Source organism: Triturus cristatus, chromosome 7, assembly GCF_964204655.1.
Source record: "Triturus cristatus chromosome 7, aTriCri1.1, whole genome shotgun sequence".
In the NCBI taxonomy this organism is placed as follows: Eukaryota; Metazoa; Chordata; class Amphibia; order Caudata; family Salamandridae; genus Triturus; species Triturus cristatus.
The window spans coordinates 1,852,632,367-1,852,655,087 of NC_140590.1; the positions used below are offsets into that span (position 1 = coordinate 1,852,632,367).

At 48.4% G+C, this 22,721-nt stretch overlaps 1 protein-coding gene across 1 annotated transcript in view; it reads right to left on the reverse strand.

The window, feature by feature from the left end:
* LOC146813449 (protein FAM118A-like) overlaps positions 1-22,721 on the reverse strand; it is a 374,336-nt gene that overhangs the window by 186,677 nt on the left and 164,938 nt on the right. Inside the window, exons 7-8 of the mRNA XM_085614763.1 lie at positions 14,678-14,701; positions 5,909-5,941 (exon numbers count right to left, since the gene is read on the reverse strand). Of these exons, the coding sequence (XP_085470889.1) occupies positions 5,909-5,941; positions 14,678-14,701 (57 nt within the window). The remainder of the gene's footprint in view (positions 1-5,908; positions 5,942-14,677; positions 14,702-22,721) is intronic.

The following is a 22,721-nucleotide window of genomic DNA, read 5'->3' on the forward strand; positions in this document are numbered from 1 at the left end:
CCACCAAAGAAGGCTGCTACATACATGGATAACAAAGACCTTACTCTACTGCCCGTGATACCACCAGAAGGAGGCAATGTCCTCCATGGATAACAGAGACCTTACTCTACCTGCAGCTGTACCACCAGACTGTTGCCGATGCCACTAACCTCAATTCCAGCAAGGCTCAATCCACAGGAGCGACGATAAACTCCCCACTCTCCCCAAATCAAAGCACGAATGTGAGCACTAAAACAGCATCAACACTCATAAACTGACTTCAGGAGATGTGGGGATTAGAAACCTGGATGTGTCACTTCTAACTCCCCCAGCCGGTTTAATAGTATGGCTCTTGGAACAGGAATGGTGATAACCTATAGAAAGAAGAACATGACATTTAGAAAATTTACTCCCTCCCTTATTTCTGACTAAACAGTACCAATCGTCTATCTCCTATGAAGTGCTTGCTCTTTTAGAAATAAAACAACACTCACCGGCTGAACATCTCGTGAGGTCAAATGCAGTATCCAGTCGTTGTAGGAGAATCCGGAGTAAATGTAGTCTTTACTAGCAGCAGGAGCAGGTCGAACCAAAAGATAAAAACTAAGGGCCACTCAATTCAGGGAGATTAAGATGTGGCAATGCTTGTTCCAACTTATATGCTGGTTTAGGGTCTCCGTTATATATATATCTTTAAGTACAATAGCAGTTTGTTTTTACGATCGAATTAGCTCGATCTTAATCCAAGGACGAAAGAAAATGAAGCGCTCAGGAAGCGTCTCTAATGGAAGATACAATGTATCTTCAATTCAAAGTGCAAACAAACGACCACGTCTTATACTTTCAGACGAGGTCGCAAAAAAAAAAAGAACTCGAGGTCCAAGAGCTTCTGGAATGAAACCGCACTCTGTAGACGCGGTCACTAAAGCAGTTCACAAGGACTACTAGGCTCAGAGAAACTCTTCGTTCGTGGGTCGCTCCTACTAGATTTTCAGACAGCGACGCTGGCAGGTTACGGGGAGGCTGGATATAGCAGGGAAAAAAAGGAGTTGTGTCGGTTCCGTGTATGCCTCAATTTCAGGAGCAGGGAACGAAGTAGATGAGGGCTTCTTCCACGGAGAAACGGAACACCAAGGAGACGTAACTGCCCGGGGCTCTCGTAAACAATGAACAGCTGTGAATTCGAGCACGGAGCCAAAAGGATATGCAAATCCGGTAGCAAGGAAGGGAAGAGCAGGGAAACAGGGCTGAAAGCACAATGAATCAGGGAGTCAGAGGAGCGAGGTTACTCAACAGGAATTGTAAGCCAAGCAACGGCTTCCACAGCTGGTGTGCTTTTTGAAGGTGGGGAGTATCAACAAACTCTGCCTCGTGAGAAGAGCTCAGGGACCGTCTCAAAAGTATGCTAGATTTCTCAAAGAGCAAGCACCTAAGCTTTCCTTACGTTACTCTGTAGGATGCAGGAAGCTTGATGTCTAACACAGACAGAGTCTGCTTCCAACATGAATAATAGAGACATTACTCTACTGACCGCAGTACCACCAGAAGAATACTTCTCCTTACATGGGTAATAGAGACCTTACTCTACTATCAGCATTACACAGCCTGGGGAGGAACATGCAAAGCCTCCCTGTCCCTGTCTGAGCGCCGAACCACAACGCTCAGACCAATCACAATGCTGCATTGCAGCATTGTGATTGGCTCAGAGAAGCCTAAGAGCCAGGTGCTTCCTGCTGTCAGGACTGCAGGAGGAAGGAAGCTGAACAAGACAGAGGAGAGCCAGCAGCTGGCAAAAAGGTAAGTGGTATTTATTTTTTTTTTCCAGGGCGCCGGGGTCAGACAGCCAAGGGACTGCTGGGAGCAGTGTGCTGCTGGAGTGGGTTACAGCAGCGCAGCAGTCAAGCTGCTTCCCGCCCCTGGTGGGTTTATTGGGTTCTTCTTTACAACCAGCAGGAGTGGGCTTGGTCTTCTCACACCCATAATTTCAAGTTCAGAAACACTGGACTACTCAGAGTCGGTTGCCAATACATCTCCAACTTACCCTTCCACCTTGTGGATAGCACCCCGCTAACTTGTAATGAGGGCCGTAGTCTGGTGCACATGTTTTGGAACTGCCCAGAGGCGCAGACGCTATGGGGGACAGTCTTCAATGCCTTAGCGGTGGTCACGGGTTGAGCACCTCTGGATACCGTGGAGGCGGGACTGCTGGGGATTTACCGATGGGACAAGGCGCAGAGGCCATTTCATAGACCTTGCCCTAATTATAACTAAATGTGCAATTGCCATGAACGGGAAGAGCACTCACCTTCCAAGCATGTCCGACTGGTATGCGACCATGCTGAAATGGAGTAGATCAGAGTCCACAGAGTTGCGCTGGAGTGGGAAGCCCTCATACGTGAGTTACAACTCTACTCTGAGGGATCTGAGGAGGGGGAGTCGGGTAGCGGGCTGTGACTTTCCTCCCCCACCTCGCCTTGTGTTTAAAGACATGCCAGAGAGGTTCCTGCCCTCACTCCGTCTCACTATTCCTACTTGTTAGACGGACCGGGAGGGTCGGCCGAGGACAAGGGGAGAGGTCTCCGGGGAGAGCCGTCTCCAGCGATCGTACAGACGAGTAACTTCCCCCCCACAGATGTACACCACACAAAGATAGGTTCTAACGTTATTTATAAGCAATCTTTAGGTACGATAGAATGGTACAAGGAGGTCAGGACTCAGGGGTCCCCTCGATTCTAGTCTCTTGGTTGGGAAAAGGGGGTAGCGGGACAGTCTTGTTACCAATCTGGTAGATGCGATGAAATGATGGATAGCTCACAATCCTCGAGCTCGGTGTTCTAGTTAGACGGGCCGCGGCAGCGCCAGCAGGTCCCGGTGAAGGTGGTCGTTACACGGTCCGCGGCAGCGCCAGCAGGTCCCGATGAAGGTGGTAGTTACAACGGTCCGCGGCAGCGCCAGCAGGTCCCGATGAAGGTGGTAGTTACAACGGTCCGCAGCAGCGCCAGCAGGTCCCGACGAGGATGGAGGATGCAGAAGGCCGCGGCAGCGCCAGCAGGCAGAGTGATAGTTCACAGGGCAGGGCTACGGCAGCGCCGGTAGTCCGTCAAGGATGAGTTCTTCTCGGTGTCTCTCGACTCCAGGATACAACTGCCTTCCTGCTCTGGAGCTGCCCCAGTTATAGGTCTGGCGCCCTTTGATGTCCGGACCCTCGCACTTGGCGGTCGGGAGGTCCGGGATGAGGGAGTCCAGACACCCAGCAGGGGGGTGGAGCCAGCGCCCGGGGGAGCTGGGGGGGCGTGCGGCACCTGGCGGGGGAGAGCCATCGACACTTCTTTCTCCCATCGACCTGCCAAGTGGTCCGTTCACCTCCTGGGGGGATGGTGGTGCCGGGATGTCGGGGCCTGGCCAGGCCCAGGGTTAGGGTCGAGCTGAGGCCACGCGGCCTCGTGGTGCAGTGTCCAAGATGGCGGCCGGGCCGGGCGAGGGAGCCGGTAGTGGTTCGGCCCCATGATACAGAGAGGTCCGGGGGCAGGAGTCCCGTCTGGGGACGGGGTGCGGGTTGTTTCTGTGGGTAACACCTGGAGGGCCGGGGCTCAGGCCCTGTCATGCGGGGAGGGAGCAAGCCCTTCACGTGGCCTGTCCAACACTACTGTATGCGAATGGAGCGGTACTAAACCATTGGGTGTATGTCTGATGTGAGATGCGGGGAATTGGGGGAGCTTGATGCCCACTTCTTACCATGGCTGCACCTCCCATCTGGGAGCTTCAGACACCAGTGCTGGAACTGCTCGTGCCCTGCTTGCTGTTACGGTTAACCATTTCTCTTGTTATAATTATGCTGAGGAATGCATACATGCTCCCTATGGCTGACATTACAACCCTATGAAAGGCATGACTATACGGGGGCACCAGATTTGTATTGCCAGTGTCGATTTATGTCACTGTACTCATTATGGCATTGTCTGACTTTACATGCAAGTACCTAATAAATGTGTTTCAAAAATGTAAAGAGGGCCTTAGTCGGTGTCCACCTCATTCCAAAGGGATTCCGATGATCCTACCACTGGCACGCCCCAGGGCGGGTGTGCCTATTGAACACCGAATACTGAATTTTGTGGTATGGAAATATCGAGGAAAGAATATTGAAACCGAAATACTATAGATTTTCTATCGCTAACTGGTCATATAAGTACCTTGAGGATATATACATATATCCTCAAGGTACACAGATGTGGAGTTAGGAATAGTAAATTAATACTTCCTTACAATATTTAGGTTCACGCTGGGTTCAATTTGTAAAACAATAAGTGCCCGGACCCTCGTCAGGAGGTCAGTGCAGCTTGTAACACCTATTGCCCCCGCCAGCGCGGCCAATGACAGCACCACCACAACTGCTAACCATCTCACTCCTACAAGTGTGACACGTCATGCTCTTCCCGGCCCCAACGCTGTTAGAATTGCTTGGGCAGCAGGTATTAGTCATTTTTACGGTATACTGAACAAAAACCTGTGGCAGTCCTCATATCTAAATTAGATATATAGCGCCACTAAGTGGCAGACTGACATAAGTCTGGGTATTAACAATTAAGTGCCGGTGCCAAGCACCGGAAACCACCGGCTCAAGTTAAGCACTGGCCACGATTTTCTTATATCACAACATTTCTGTGTTCAGTATTGTTAAAAAGTTCAAAATACTAGAAGACACAATTGCAGGTAAGAACGTGCTTCTTTATTCCAATCATCCACTCGCCTCAACTGTGTTATAATCATGTGAATATTCTAGGCTAAGCTTCACAGTGGAACGTTCTAAACAGGGAAAGAGGGCAGGGGGGAAGGAAGGTACCAAGAGAAGGAGGGAGGATGAAGGTAAATTACAACAAGTATGCAGCAGTACAATCCTCTGGAAGCGTTGACACTGCCCTTTACGCTGAAGTTTACAAGGGAGTATGCTATACATATTTAAGAGAGTTACCCACACACGTTCCTCAGACGCATACATGTTCTGTACCTTTATAAGCATGGCGCGGTTTGCACCAGCACAAGTGATCCCTTTGTCTAGGCGTAAACCTGTCTGTTTTCAGCCTTGAAAAGTGGTGTGTTAATCAAGTCCTGGTGGCTTTGGACGCCAGACAGCAGGGGGCTCATTTATGAGAGCCCGGCGTTACTTTTGCTCCACGTAAAATGGTACATGCATGACGCAGGGCTCTCATAAAGATCTATAAAGCCACGCAAAGTCTCCCTGCATGGCTTTGAGTGGCCTCATATATCATGAGTAAGGTCACACTGCGCAAATCGCTGTCACCTTACTCTGTGCACAGGAGGCGTTCCATGGGTGTTGCGGTGGGTTTACCCATGCAACACTCATGGAATCTGATGCTGTCCCAGATTTACAAAATAACGTAAATCTGAGGGAGCACCATAACCTTACGCCTCCTGACGTGAGGCGTTATGAGGAGAAATATGTTTATTATTTCTTATTTTTTCCTGCTTTCTGCAGCACAAATAGAAAGAGGAAAACGCCTCCTAGGAAGGTGCCCCTTGTGCACAAAAACAATCCTGCTGACAACACAGGCCCCCTTGCACTAAGGTGGGCCTACGCTGGCACTAAGCTGCCAAAATGGCACCAGCACAAGGGGTAAGGAGAGGAATGCTTTGCAATGGTTAAATACTGTGCATTCCTGGCCTTTCACATTGGCAGAGGGCAGCGCAGCAAGGTGACTTACTACGCTATGTCAAAACCCCATAAACAAGCCCCCGGTTTGTGCTGGTTGATGGGCTGATGTTTGCCCTCTCCGCCCTACATGACCTCTCAGGCGGGCGCAGCTGTACCACGCAGTTTAGCAGAGCAGCATCACAATCTTCCATGACACACCTGAGAATTGCACGAATGCAGCGCTTAGAAGGCAAAAGACAAGCAAGGCGTCAAGCTTACCTTGGACACGTCCAGGCGTGGAAACCTCGTCATCTGTAAAGAAAGAAACCAGGAAATTAACTTTTAAAAAATTGTAATATACTGCAAACACTCAGACACGTCACTCGTCACTGGACATGCTCCGGACAATGTAGGGCACTGCGATTCGCAAAACCTATTAAACTGCGTGTATTAGGGACCCAGTGAGACCCCCTAGCTTTGACTAAAGGCTCCCAAATGCTGCACTCCCTTGCATGGTCCATGGGCACACCCACCACCCTCCTCATTCTAGCCTCTTGTTTTGGAAACTTTTTCTTGAATGTGCGAAATGGCCACAACTCCTGCCCTGGCACCAACATAGCCTAATCAGCTGCCAACTGAAGCCACCTGTGTTTCTGATCTGAGTTGGCATTACAGAAACTTAAACAAATGGTCCCACTGTAATCACACTGCATTGGTAAAGGCACTGAATCTGCCCTTTAGAGCTAAAAAAAACATAACCCCTGTAGATTGTAGCACAGCGCTTAAACCCTGGCAAGAACCAAGCACTGTAATTGCACTGTACGACTGTTTCCACCAGTGTATGACGGCGTTTACTAGTTGGCATTTATCCAATTTCCTCAAAATCAATGAAGATAAAACTGAGGAATTTTGCACGGTTACTAGCGGCTGACTTCTGGCCGCCTCAAACCAGCTGTCCACAGCCGCCATCTTTGGACGTCCGAGCCTTGGAGTCTTTTCTGACAACCATCTTTCATTGACCGCTCATGTTAGAAGGTTATCTTCAACCTGGTGTGCTCTCCTAAAAACATTAAGGAAATGATTACAAGTTCTTCTGGCAGAACCTAGAGTTCGTATAGCCAAACTACCATTCTTAGCCAGCAAGACTATGGTAATGCACTGCTCCTGGGTGCACCAGACATGCACATTAAACCATCATCCCGCATCCCAAAAGCAGCAGCTCGGCTAGTCCTGGATGGCCTGGATCTCCTGGAGAGCCTGGATCTCCTGGACAGCCTGGATCTCCTGGACAGCCTGGATCTCCTGGACAGCCTGGTTCTCTGGGATTGCTTGGATCTCCTATAGAGCCTGGATCTCCTGGACAGCCTGGATCACCCAGATCTCCTGGATCGCCTGGATCTCCTAGAGAGCCTGGCTCTCCTGGACAGCCTGGATCACCCAGATCTCCTGGATCTCCTATAGAGCCTGGATTTCCTATAGAGCCTGGATCTCCTGGATCACCTGGATCACCCAGATCACTGGGATTGCTTGGATCTCCTATAGAGCCTGGATCTCCTGGACAGCCTGGATCACACAGATCTCCTGGATCACCTGGATCTCCTATAGAGCCTGGCTCTCCTGGACAGCCTGGATCACCCAGATCTCCTGGATCTCCTATAGAGCCTGGATTTCCTATAGAGCCTGGATCTCCTGGATCACCTGGATCACCTGGATCTCTGGGATTGCTTGGATCTCCTATAGAGCCTGGATCTCCTGGACAGCCTGGATCACCCAGATTTCCTGGATCGCCCCCTCTCCTGGATCGCCTGGATCTCCTATAGAGCCTGGCTCTCCTGGACAGCCTGGATCACCCAGATCTCCTGGATCTCCTATAGAGCCTGGATTTCCTATAGAGCCTGGATCTCCTGGATCACCTGGATCACCTGGATCTCCTGAAAAGGTCCTCAGTGTCTTTGGCATTGGTTTCCAGTAGGCCAGCGGATTCTCTTTAGATGACTTCACGTCAGTTCTAAGGCTGCACACACGATGGGTCCTGTCCACTTCAGAAATAGGCTCAGGAATTACTATCCAGGTCGCCGATTAAGATCAGCCGAAGCAGGTTTCCTGGTGCAGAGAAAATCTAGACTTTTCTGGGCTGGAAGCAGTGCGTTCTCTGAGCATCTATGGAATAACCTACCGAGGTCGCTTTGAAAATCACCGGATCTTGGTCAGTTCAGGAAATCTCTTAAAAGTTGGCGTTTTACTAGATAATAGTGGGGTGAAGCAGGACTGAGCTGTTAGGATGTTTTAGCACCAGGACGTCTTTAGGCAATTGCCGCACTTTAGGAATATAATTATTATAATTACTAACATGGAGAAGGAAGGTTTTGATTGCTTTTCTGAACGCCACCGAGGTCTCCATCTATTTTTTTGTTTTTCTTTCATAGAGTAACAGGACCTGGAGAGCCCGCAAGTTCCCTTGATTATCTGTGACCCTCCTTGTTCGTCTCTCCATTGCTTTGTAGCCAGGTGTGTGCTATAGGGGTGCACATACATGAGCAGCCCCCACTCGTGGCCATTTCATCTTAGGATAGACTCATTGGAGGGGGTTTCTAAGATAGTGATGTGTGGTATGGTTCAGGGGTCTACAACGTATGTCCAGCAGCACCTGATACATGCTAGATTTTAGGATATCTGTGTATAATACATTTGCACACACTCAAGCTAAATGGAGCCAGCGGTTATTCTAGACATCTGTCATGGGCCCTCTTGTGTTGGGTTTGACGTCTCTGGTGTAGCTGGATTCCACTGTCAGATATGAGCCGGGGTCAGAATCGTGGAAATGATTCTGCTCTTCTTCAGGGGTTACCACGCACCCCTACTTGAACTGAATGATCTGTGTTGTGGACTCCTTTATTGGAAGCAGAACCATCAGCCTGCCCCAAGAAGGAACTGCAATCAGTTTGAGTGCTTCTGCCCTACACCAGTCGCCAGCAGAGGGCACCTGAAAATATAAGGCAAACTTCAAGGTAAAGGGATTCTCAGGAACAGGTATGTGTGATTAGGCTGAGCTCAGGATGGGCGGGACCTCTTCTTACGCAGAACTTGAGGACCAAAAGGCAATAGTGACAAGCAAAAGAACGAGGACACGCCCACAATGTCGCCTCGAAATGATGGAGCAGAGGAACAGTGCACCACTGCAAGGGTGCAGAGACCTCTCTTGTTGACCCTCCTTGACTGCCTGTAGGATGGTGAGTGCTACCACGAATTACCACCGGAAAAGAGAACTCATATCCATAAGATGGCAGTGTTACATTTCATGCCCTTCCTGCTCTGACCCTTTACCCCATAGGTGCCCTGAATCCTGTGGGATTTGAGAGAGCTATCCTATCCAGGTGGCTGCTTTCCAGTTATTACAAAGCTACTTTTGAAAAGGTTTAACCTATTTTTCAAAAATGTTAAATTTACAGACTGCAGTTTAAAAAACTTTGCAGACTCACAAAGGAGAGAAATCTTTGCAACTTCACACAACCTCACTGAAAAGCAGCCACTGTCACTGATCGCTGCCCTGCTGTGGCTAACACTTTGGACCGGCCTATGTAGGCCCAGCGGATCAGACCCCCAGGCCCCTGGGTCACTGCTTTTTCCTAACAATGTTAGACTAGAGAGCCTTGAGAGGACCTCATAGAAGCTCTCAAAGCAAGGCTACCGCATGGGCACAATAGGAGTGGACCACAAATCCAAGAGCCACCGTTTCTCTCTTTATTTTGACCAAAAGCTTACAAACAAGAGGAAACAAAAAGGGGCATATGACAAAGAGGGTTCACTGACCTCTGGAGAGGCAGCACGTGCCCTTCTTGCCTCAGTGACTGGAAGAAGCATGCAGACCCTTGGAAGCCACCAATTTTCTAGGGATTCTAATTGATACTGCATGGCTGCATGTAGATAGGACACTAAACACCAACCATCTCATTTGTCGAGAAGAGGCAACAACTACACGCCAGAGACACTTGGGATATGTTCCTGAGGGGGGAGAAGCTGTCCAAGACACAATTTTCAGAAAAACCCAGATCTTTTCTGTTTATTTAGCTTTTGTGTCCTCTGGTCTATAAGGAAGTCTGGTGTGATTTGACAGAAACGTGTTAGATGCAGAGTGAAGTCCTGCCATACAATATTTTACGCGTGAGTGAGTGGTTTAGAAGAGGGAAGGATAAGGGCACAAAGGTTGGAGCAGGAAATGGTCTCAAGAGGCAGATATGTCTAGGCTCGATACAAAAAGAGGTATCAGAAGATGCTGATCCACATCTGTGCTCGTAGGAGGAAGAGATTAATAGGCAGCGGTGGCTCCTCCACTAAGGCAGAGGAGCGCCGTCCAACTGCTTTTCAGCAGTACAAAAAAAGGAATTATAATATGATAATAACGCAATGTTATTTTAGTTTTCCGTACTGGCTCAGGTCTAGGTGCGGGCGGGGCTCGGCTGTCCAGAGCAGGGGGAGGAGTGGTGGGCACTCTCTTAAGTGCACATGACGGTTTTGCCAGCGGTATTGGGCCGGTCAAACAGTCATGCACACTTAGCATGTTCTCCACCCAGCTGTATTGCTGGTGACAGCCGCGGTGTGATTGGCTAAGGGGAGCCTGTGTGCTTCCGGGACTCGTCAAGAAGAGAAGCGGAGAAGAGACGACAGAGGAGAGATGGCGACCATGAAGAGGTAAGTGTAATATTATTTTTTCACCCCCGCCCCACGAACCCTGATCCGTGCAAGCCACCACGGTAAATAGGCGCTGGTCAGACAATAGGATGATGAGATAAAGAATGCTGGTTATTAATACTAAAATCACCAAGTGGGACACTGAAGCGGGAAAAGACATGAGAGCAACATGTCTAGGTTTTAGTTGAGAGAATACATTGGTCTGGACCACGATGTATGATTGAAGTGGGCAGCGATACAGGCCTGAACAGCAGAGCCTGTGGGGATTCGCAACAGGTCAGTAGAAAAGTGATGGAGCCTGAACGGCTCGGCTCAGTTACCATCACCAACTCCAGCACTAGATGCTCTTAAGGAGTGCAGGACTAGAGACAGAGAGTAATAAGAGCAACAAACACAAAGTACGCTACATTCCAGCAACAAGGGCACATAAATTCAGAGAAAGAAAGGTGTCTAAAGCGAAATTCATTGTCTTGCAACCGAGCACCTGTTCAATAGATTCGCAGTAATTTACAACTGCATGCATTTGTTCTCATGAAGCCTCCAGCTTTCACAAGGACTGCCATTATGCAATGCTGTAACAAAACTTGAGGATGCCCCCCTGTAAAGTACATGGGCCCCCCTTGACCCAGCAGTCAGGAGCTCTCAGGCCAGGGGCCTGCCACCCAGGCACATTGCCAGTGGGGGCCCCATGGAGCTTGGGCCCACGGCGACCCAGTCAGTAGCGCTCAGGATAGTGGCCAATGCACAGTGCCGGTGAGGGCCCCCTGGAGCTTGGCCTCCTTACACCACAGGGGCTAAAGTTACACCATTGCCTTAACATAATATGTGCATTTGTAAAGCACAAATTCACCCGTAGGCATCTTGGCGCTGAATAATAGATGTTTATTGTTACCCATCTCAATGGTACTTTTTTATCAACCTCAGAAGGATGAAAGGCTGAGTGGATCCCACAGAATCTGAGCCTGTGACCATGAGGTCAAACACAGGTCCCTACTGTGGACGACATTAGCCCACTAAGTCACCAGACCTGGCCCAGCCAGAGTCAACAATATGCCAGGGATGGGCTGCATAACGCCAATATTCCCTCCTATATCGGGGTGACCGTTGACGCCAATATTCCCTCCTATATCGGGGTGACCATTAACGCCAATATTCCCTCCTATATCGGGGTGACCATTGATGCCAATATTCCCTCCTATATCAGGGTGATCATTGACGCCTATATTCCCTCCTATATTGGTGTGACCGTTGACGCCAATATTCCCTCCTATATCGGGGTGTCCATTGACGCCAATATTCCCTGCTATATTGGGGTGACCATTGATGCCAATATTCCCTCCTATATCAGAGTGACCATTGACGCCTATATTCCCTCCTATATTGGTGTGACCGTTGATGCCAATATTCCCTCCTATATTGGTGTGACCGTTGACGCCAATATTCCCCCCTATATCGGGGTGACCATTGACGCCAATATTCCCTGCTATATTGGGGTGACCATTGATGCCAATATTCCCTCCTATATCAGAGTGACCATTGACGCCTATATTCCCTCCTATATCCGAGTGACCATTGACGCCAATATTCCCTCCTATATCCGAGTGACCATTGACGCCTATATTCCCTCCTATATCCGAGTGACCATTGACGCCAATATTCCCTCCTATATCCGAGTGACCATTGACGCCAATATTCTCTCCTATATCGGGGTGACCATTGACGCCAATATTCCCTCCTATATCCGAGTGACCATTGATGCCAATATTCCCTCCTATATCCGAGTGACCATTGATGCCAATATTCTCTCCTATATCGGGGTGACCATTGACGCCAATATTCCCTCCTATATCGGGGTGACCATTGACGCCAATATTCCCTCCTATATCAGGGTGACCATTGATGCCAATATTCCCTCCTATATCGGGGTGACCATTGACACCAATATTCCCTCCTATATCCGAGTGACCATTGACGCCAATATTCCCTCCTATATCCGAGTGACCATTGACGCCAATATTCCCTCCTATATCCGAGTGACCATTGACGCCAATATTCCCTCCTATATCCGACTGACCATTGATGCCAATATTCCCTCCTATATCGGGGTGACCATTGACGCCTATATTCCCTCCTGACATCACTGCTCTGATCCTTTTAGATTTGTCAGCCCCTTCGACACCATGTCCCACCCTTTCCTTCTTGCTTGTCTTTCCGAGTATGGCATCCAAAAACAAACTTTTTCTTCTCTTTCTTCTCTTCTCACAACCTGGATGCCCACAGTACATCTTCCCGCTTTCATCCCTAAGTTCAGATCTCTTCCCTGCAGTGTTCCGCAGCGCTCTTCACTTAGCTCTGCTCTGTTTAACATGTATGTTCCCCACGCTAAGATCACCAAGCCATTTGGTCATAAGCTTATGTCATATGCATGAAACTGCTTGGTAGGTGGTTCTATAGGGTATTGGCGCTCCTGGACAATATACAGGTAAGTCTACTCTAGTACTGAGTGAGGATTGCAGTGCATAAGGGTAGGGAGAGCAACCCTCCTCCCCAACGTGTGGATATCCACTGGCAAAACAGAACAACAGTCCCCTGCACACACTAACAGTATATTAATTATATCAACAACAGTGTAACAAAAGCTTAAGTCTTTGCTGGAACATGCGCTTCAGTTTATTCACAACGGCCTTAGCCAACACGTGTTTCGTTGCGCTTACAGTTGTGCGCAGCGACTTCTTCAGGGCTATACTCAATGCCTGAAAATCCTTAAATCCGGTCGTATTTCCGTCCCTAATGGGATTCAATAGGGTCCAATGTTAGACACACAGTTAGGACTGCACATATCCGGTGTCCAGAATTAATCCCTCCTATTCACAGTATACATATCCTGGATGTGTTTCCCAATGAGGAGTCCCTTAAACGAGGATTTAGTAATAGTGCAAGTTTATTCAGGCATGAATAAATAAAATCCGTGGTGCATTGCTCCAACTCGATACAGTTTGTGTTAAAGAAAATAACTGGTAGCCATATCCTTGCCGGTATGAATACGGGACCTTTGCCTCTGTGATGAACAGAGCTCCTTCCGGCGTGTACGCTGGAGACCGTCATATGCAGATGTCTCAGACTAGATGCCAAGGACAATCTTTGTGCCTGTCTTCCAGAGGTTGTCATCTGGCTAAAACTAAACTCGGATAAGACTAAGGTTCTGATCATTGATGGCTCAACCTCTAGATATAGGACAAGTCTTTCCCTGACACACCCGAAGTGTGTCCCCAAATTTGCTTCTCAGCATTTCAGCAAGACAACCCCTCTACCCAAAGTTTAAGGTACCAAAATTAACAAATCCACGAGTTGGTCCCTTGAGTGGGTTACGTCTGGCTTAGACCCTGGACTTTAAGTTGGATGTCGAGAAGGTTCAGAAAGATGAAAAGGAGAAGGCCGGGGTATTTTGGAGGGAGATGTGAGTTAGATTGCTGGGAAAAGAAGAAAGTCATTTAATAGTGGTGGTCTCTCTGTCATTTTGGGGTCTACGATTTGTATCTCTTCCGACCTTACAGTTGGAGAGACTATGTTTCGTAAAAGTGGTTGGCATTTGGTAGTGACTGTGGTGTGAGATTACTTCCTCTGTATATCCTCATTTAGTATGCATTGGGAGAAGGAAGCGTTGAGGAGGAAATGCCTGGATTACTTACTGGTAATATTCACTACTCTGATTAACCACCCTCGGCCCACCATCCTTCCTATGAACACACCTCGCTCCTCAGTGCTTGGGAAATATAGGACGATCTGGGGGTTCTGCCCCCTTTACGGTCCTTGGATGAGGAGGAGCCTCCAGATACCTGCACTTTGCCTCCCTCACCCTCGCTCACACTTCCTGCATCTGCCAAAGCTACAGTGAGGGACACTCCTTCTCCTACCTCGCCACCAAGGCCTGGAATAACCTCCCATTTCACTTCCGAACATCATCCTCTCTCCTGGAATTCAGAAAGGGGCTCACGACCTAGCTGTTCGACTGATTCCACCAAGGACCTAGCACCTGGATACGTTCGTTGGGGATTAGGCATGCTCTACAAATCCAGACTGATTGATTGAGCCTGGAAGGATGGGCAGAAAGGGAGCAGCAGGAGGCAGTTTTGGGTTTGTTAGGTCACGTGGTGTCTGGAAGGAGGTGGGCAACACACAGTAAGGAAGGAAGGTTTGAGGATGTAATGGTATTTATGTTGCTATATCCCATTAAAGGGTGAAAAAAAGATTATGAATCTGCCCACATGTGACGAGGTGCTCCATGCAGGCATTTTGCTATTTTGTCTGTACATTATAACACCCACCAGATTCACTGACCCCATGGACTGGCCCACTCACCGGACTCCTCCGGGTCCCCCATCTCTGTGGAACACAAGAGAGAAGAGTTAGTGTTCTGCAAATAGGATTTATTAGAAAGCACATTTAACACTGAAGCAAACCCAAATGTTAGAAGGACACACCAGTAATGACCGGTTACTCACCAGTAATCTTCATTACTCCGAGTTCTGCTCTTCCCGTTCCATTCCTTAACAAAGAGCAGCTTGTCGGCTCTACAGAAACCTATTATCTAGCAAAGTCAAATACTTCCTCCAATATGGCGCCTCCTACCTGGCCCGGCATGCATAAAGGGAGAAGTGCTTCAGCTAAGAATACCAAAGAAACTCAAGAAGAAAACAAACACAAACCAATCACCATGAACAAAAATAGGGAGGAAGAGACGGGCTCAGGAATGGTATGGGAAAACCAGGACTCGGAGTAATGAAGATTACCAGTGAGTAACCGGGCATTACCTCTTTGTCCGTCTTCCCATCCCATTCCTTAACAATGAGCCAATACCCAAGTACACGGTGAGTGAAACACAAAGACTAGAACAGTTTATGTAGCAAAAACCAACAGGTCGTTGTAATGACAGAAGAAAAGAGTACAAATCACAAACCATATACATAAGACAAAACATAAGTGCCAAAAGCAGCAGAAGCCACCATCCCCCAACAGAAGACGGGAAGGGGAAACCAAAACGTGGGGAGAGGCCCATGTAGCAGCCCTGCAAACATCATGGAAGGAGGCACCCTGAAACATGGTCCAGGACGAGGAAAACAACACTCAATGAGCCCATAAAACATCCAGAGAGCGGAGAACCCCCATCTCTGGAGAAGACGATGCAGGAGAAAACACCAGGACAAAAACCCTCAAGACCAACTGAAAAAAGGGGTAAAAAAAAGGACCAAGCTATGCCAGAAGCACTAATGGAAGACTCCGGGCGGGAACCACAGAACAGGAACAGGATCCAGAAGCAAAACGACTCTGCAAAAATGGAACCATCATGGAGACAGGAGACAGGCCCAGTCCCCTACAGCAAGAGCCAAAGCACCGCCCAATGGACTGCAAGATGCCAGAGTCAAAGGATCATGAGAGAACCGGATGGAGTGAGGCACTGCAAGCGAACAACCCCAAGCCAACAGGGACACCCATCCCCGTGGCAAACTCCCAGCCTGAGGCACAGGAGAGAGGACGGGCTGAAAAGGGGAGCAAGCAGAGGAGATGGGTTCATGGGAACCAACGATCGCAGACAAGCAGACAAACCCATAAGAAAGGGAAACCACAGTCTCAAGACCAGGATGGAACAAACAGATGAATCGCCGGCAGAACCACTCAAATCCCCTCGAGGAACCAGGAAAGCAATGTCTATGGGATGAAGCAAGCAGTGAATGCCCAGGCTGAACCATGAGGGAACCAAGCCGCAAACAGAGGGAGAGGGGCCAACCCCACCAAGGCAAAGAGAAAAATGGCCAACAGAAAAGGAGCACACCCAGGTTAAAAAAAAAACGCAGGCCCTTCTCCACCCCACAAGAGAGATCGCCAAGAGAGGAGACTCCCCAAGGCTCACAAATCAGCCAATTCTCTGGAGAAATCAGAAAAGAGAGACAGGCACAACTCCCCCACTGGTGGACTGAGGCACGAACCTCCAGGACAGATGTCCGAACACAGATAGCACGGGCCGAAGAAGAGGAGTGAAACAAAGACAATGTCCGCCACAATGCCACCAATACTCACCAGGACAAAGACTGGAGAGCCCAGAAATACAAACAGCAGGCCAGGAATCCCTCAGCAATGCCACTCGTCCAGGCGCCTACAACGGTCCCAAATACCATTGAGGGAGAAGGAACAAGCCCCTGAGGTAGCAAGAGGCGACAACCTCCACCAGAAAACCCCCCAAACTCAGGGGGCCCAGGAATGAAGCCATTGATCCCGGTGAGCATGGGCTATCTACCCCAGATGCAGCAGTCAGAGCCTGGCAGACACCCAAGGATGGAGAAGAAACCAGCAAATATGGTGGAACAGAGTGTAGAGGGCCCCAAAGAACTACAAAGCCAGCGGGGCCAAGAGGGTCAGAAAAATCTATGGCAATGATGAAAAGCCAAAAAGAGGCACCCAGGAGCATGAGTCCACAGCAGTCCAACCAGATGGAAGAAATACGCAGTCAGACGGCCATCAGGACGAGGAATGTGAAGAGCAATCCACAGGAGCAGCGAAGACAGTCCCATGGAAGACCAAGCAGAACCGCAGACCCCTGCTCCTCAACCGGGCGCAAACAGAAAGGAAGAGGCCCGCATGACACAAAAAAGAAACTTGTCATCCGGGCTTCCATCCGATTACACACCCCGGTGACCCCCGACAGACAGGAGGAAACCAAAGCCAGAACTGGGATCAACCTGGAGTGTGCAACATAAGTAAATTTAAGGCACACATTCACCTAGAAGGGTATCTTGGCGAGGAAGAACACATGGGTTTGCCACCCAACTCTATGGTACTCCTTTTATCGAACTCAGAAGGAGGAAAAGCGGATTCGACCCACTGGGATCTTAACCAGTGACCATGAGGCCAAACACAGGGCCCAACAGTGGAGGCAGCAGTCCACTAAAATCAGACCCAGCAAGCCCAATGTCGCAGACGCCGCTTATGGAAAAGCATCTGCAAACACGTCCACAGGAGAACACCGTGACAGAAAGCAAGGGAAAAAGGACCTGCCTACCACATGCCATACATGCGAGAGGTGTGAGTGCAAGATGCACATGCACCCAGAAGGGCACTGGGGCACGAAAAACGGAAGTGTATTGCAACCCAACCAAAAGCAGTTGCAGCAGACTAAGAGGGGGCCACCAGTGGGGAGAAGAAACCCAAAAGATGACAGACCACATGCACGTTCTCCGCAAAGCAAAAGAAGGAAAGACAAACAGCCAGGCAAAAGGGCAAGGGACCGAAGCGCAAGATGAGGGGAGACTAACAGTCACCAAGATTCCACAGTAGGCCTGCCCAAGCAGAACCCCGGACATAAGGACCCCTGCGGCATGCCTTCTCATGACCCCCATCAGGCCAAACACAACCCGCAGCTGGACTCAAAGAGGGGATACCCAGGACAGAAAAGCCACCACCTCTGCAGCCTTAGCATGGTCCAAATATGGTGCAAACACACCCTTCTGGGCAAGGAGCACAGAATGGCAAACAGCACAAAGGAACTTGGCCAACAAACCCCAGAAGGAGGAAATGCCAAAAGGGCTTGCAGAGAGCCGAAACGGGATGTCAAAAACACAAGGTAACAAAGGCGACCTCCTGCGTCATACCACAGGAAGGCATCCGGAGAGATCACGCCAGGGTCGGAGACAACCCAATGTAACTCCAAAATGCCATGCAGGGAAAACAAGTCAGGCCACAGCACACCCAGCCCCCTCGCCACACGACCATAGTGCGAGCCACGGCAAGAGGCAAACAACCAACACGCCAACAACAGCAGGGCAAATAGTATGTGGAGACCCCAAAGCCCCACTAAAAATGCCAAGCGCATCTGGAGAGGGACGCGAAGGAGCCAAACCCGGAGACCCCAACATGGGCTGGAAACACCAAAAACGTTGCTATAACACGGTGTAAGAACACGCGGGCACCAGCCCTGCCCACCAAGGCAGGTTGCCGCGGGCGAGCACGATCAGGGAGAAGTAGCGGGCCAAAAGCACGTGCCCACAGAGGACTCCACTCAGCAAGCCTGGCTCGCTATAGCAGGGCGAAGCGCATAACAGTGGCAATGACCCAGCAGAGAAAGGCAATCAGCTCCTGTGGAGACAAAACGCCAAACCAGGAGCCCTGGCAGGAAAAGAGCCACAAACCAAAACAACCTGGGTGGACTCCTAACATTTGAACGGTGTCATTATATAGCGCACTGCAGGAGGGTCACAGGCCCTCACTTTCTAGTGAGGCCGTGCTAAGAGACAAACTCATGACAAGCCCAGAACAATGTCTTCAGAGGTGAGCTGTCAACTCACTGAGCTATTCTGACCACTGCAGCTGCAATAAGATCACTGCTGACTTCTAGAGCGGGACTTGAACCCTTGTCCATAAGGAGTAAGGGAAGAGTTAAAAGTCCATTTTACCCCTAGCCACATTAGGAAGATAATATCTAGCCTAAACTTAACCCGTGCCGCTGGCCCAGATAATTTGCCGGCTGTTATTATAAAAACTAAGCCAGAATGGTGGTCAGAGTTCCTTGCGAATATGTTCCAGGGGATTCTTGAGACAGGGATCGTGCCAGATAATTGGAAAGGGGCTATCGTTAGACCAATCCACAAAAAAGGTGACGTAAATGCCCTAAAAAACTACAGACTAATAAACCTACTAGACATAGGTGAAAAATTATTCGGCAAAGTAATCTTGGGACTACTTAAAGACTGGGCGAAAGAAAAACAGATTGTGCCCCCAGAACAGGGAGGGTTTAAAGAGGGACACTCAACGCTGGACCATTGCTTCGCCCTCTGGGCAATTGCGCGGAAGTCGCACGAGCAGAAGGGTAGCCTGTTTTGCTGCTTCGTAGACTCCCGCTTAGAATTTGACCTGGTGGACAGGGATCAGCTGTGGTCGACCTTGATAGGGTACAATATCCCAGGGGATCTACTGAGCTTGATTCGAGCCCTGCATACAGAAAACTGGGCCCAGATAATTTTGGATGTAGAGGGGAGCTTATCATGGAAAATCCAAATTGGTAATGGGCAGGGGCGCGTACTGGCCCCCCTGCTCTTTTCCCTGTTCATCGCGGACTTGCCCGTAAACTTAGGAAACGCCAGAGGGGCAAGCCCGAAGCAAGGTGGGAAACATATTTCATGTTTACTTTACGCGGACGACCTGGTAATCATGGTCCAGACGGAGATTGGTCTACAAAGAAAATTAAACATGTTTAAAGAACACTGCCAGGTCAAAGAAACTAGTGGTTAACATGGAGAAGACTAAGATCGTATGTTTCGGTAGAAGGAAAACAGGGTTTTCTTGGCATTAGGGGACCGAAAAGTTGGAAAAAGTAACAATATAAATACTTGGGGATGTGGTTTGAGGGACGCTTGCAATGGCGTACCCATCTCGACGCACTAAAACTGAGGACAGCAGCCTCAGCGAAGGGTTTAAAAAGATTTAATAATGTGTACGGTGAAATGTCTGACAGACCGGCTCTAAAAGCTTACTCTGCAATGGTTCCACCCCAATTTTTGTATGGCGCAGAGGGGCTTTACTAGAGTGGGAAAAATCGGGGGGACATGGAGGAGGGAAATAGCCTGAAAAATCTATTCTCTTTGCCAAAATGGTCGATAGTACAGGCAGCGAGACTAGAACTGGGAATCACCTCATGGGGTATAACATGGCACTACTACGCTTTTGGCAACGTTTGGGTTCGGGTGATGAACACAAAATCTCACAATGGTGCAGGAATGAAATTGTAAATAGTGAGCTAAATTGGGCAAAAGAGACCAGAGACATTGTCAATAAAGCGTGTAGTATGTTAAGCTTAAGCTGTGCCCCCGTCCCTCCATCTCATGATAGACAAGAGGGAACTTAGGATCCTGGGAAAAGAGACATCTCGAGTACAGGACCAAGATTACCTCTTGAGGAAAAGCTCAGTTCTCCGTATGGCAGCAGTGTGGCAAAAGGATCTACACTTCCCCTATACTGACAGGCTACCTAGCTGCCCGTTAAGGTGAGAAGTGCTAAGGCTAAGAATTGGAGTAAACCCATGCTATGCGAACAAAGGGGTAAAAAGTTCCATGATAAATAATAAAGGAAAATGCACCTGCACCTTAGGAACAACATCTGATATCATACATATTTACTGGATTGTCAGAAGTTTATAGAGATTCGAAAATAGCGATATTTAAAAAGTATAACATTAAAAATAGGACGCAAGCAGTAAACCTTTTAGTGGAAATGATTAATTTAGACATAGCTTGTGCCATGGGAAAATATATTTTAAAAAGTTACAAAGTACCTTAAATGCATTGAGAATTGAGAAGATTTGGTGTTATGTGCATGAGGAGAATGAGCCACAAAAGGGTAGAAGCTATGTGGATAGAAACACACGATGTTTGAGGAGATTAAAATGAATTTGTGTGTTTTAGATATTTTTAAAATCTTCTTTTTCTTTTTCTTTTAAAAAAAGCCCTGAGAGATATTGGCTCCAAGAATGTGTATAGATCTATTTGAATTTTTTTTTATATATATATATTTAATTGAATACTATGTTAATTTTTTGTATATACTTTTATGGTTGTAAAAGACCGAATAAAGTTTCTATTGAACTGAACTGAACCATAAGGAGTCATAAGACCGCCGCAAAAGACACACCAACCATCTGCTTCTGGGAGCGGGACTTGAGCCCTCGCAGAGGAGGGGCATGCCACCCCAAACAAGACTCAAGAATGATGACAAAGTGCACACCAAATCTTTCAAATTTCAACATCGTTCATAATAATCAATTTTTGAGCGTGCTGGCCCGGAACCGTGGACTGCCCAGCCACGTGGTAGAAATGTCACTGAAGAAAGTGGGGCGGATTACCCACCCCACACCGGACGCACAGCCTTCAAGTGCATAAGGATGCCAATTAGTCAAGTTCATCTCAAATGTTTATTTCTGGTTAAATCATTCAATGTGTTCAGTTATTCTTAGTTCACATGTTAGACACACTATGTCCAATTTGAATTCCTTAATGCTATAGACATGCCATAACGAGCCTTATTCTGTAGCATGGAAAATTACATAGTTGCTCCTCGATAAGATAATTTGCGTCACCCAATGTTAAAGAAACATGCTAAACTTAATGCTCACCCCGTAACGTTAATTACGGGGTGAGCATTAAGTTCTGTGATCGTATAACTTGATAAGCAAAGGTTATTTTGTGACATAACCTAATAGTCATGTTTCTTTAACATTGTAGTGAACCCCTGACGAAGTGCCAGGAAGGCACGAAATGCATTGGGAGACGCAAATTATCTTATCGAGGAGCAACTATGTAATTTTCCATGCTACAGAATAAGGCTCGTTATGGCATGTCTATAGCATTAAGGAATTCAAATTGGACATAGTGTGTCTAACATGTGAACTAAGAATAACTGAACACATTGAATGATTTAACCAGAAATAAACATTTGAGATGAACTTGACTAATTGGCATCCTTATGCACTTGAAGGCTGTGCGTCCGGTGTGGGGTGGGTAATCCGCCCCACTTTCTTCAGTGACCCCAAACAAGACGCCATCCCCAACGCTGCCTCTGAGCTTCAGACCAGGGCTGTGGGGATGAGAACGGGCATCAGGACGCTCAGCGCCGGCAAGGACAAACGCCAGCTGAGCAGGGCGTACATGCCAAGCAGACGAAAAACAGCGCAGCTGCTAAAGCAAGCCGCGCAACGTACCAGAAAAAAGAACGTACCTGACTCATACAGGCAATCAGTCTGCAGCATGCAAAAAAAAGAACAGGATGTGTGGATGACGCACTTCCACCTTTATGCATGCCGGGCCAGGTAGCCGCAACTGGTTCACAGTCCAGTTCCCTCATGTTGTAGTCAAGGAAAGCAAAAGTGAACACTAATCTTCAGGGTAAACAAGGTCGGTTTTGTCAGGAGGCACTAAATGACTCGACTACTGCCTTTCATTGCACAATAAATGAGTCCAGATAAAAACTAGACTGCTGCACTAGGGGCTTTCAGTGACCCTTCCAGGCCCTACGGAAGTGTTTCCCAAACTGTGGGCCGCAAGTCGATTTTCAGTGGGTCGCAAAAGTCCAAGCAATAATGAAAGAAGCCTTTAGATTCTGTATTTATCTTGCCACATTTGCTGTCCTTCGAAGGCCAGGGACAAACGTCAGCCTATGACTTCCCACAATTAGCTGCTTATGTTTTTTAACACGGGGACTGGTGTTCACAAACTCCTCTCCCTTTGCAGTCAGAGTAAGAGAAGTGAAGTGAATGCTCTGGCAGTCTTGCTGGGGAGCAGGGATTGTGAAAGGAAAGGAGGTCGGAAGCCACTTTTGGGACAAACAGCAAGGCGTAAATACCAGTAAAATCCACATTTGTAAA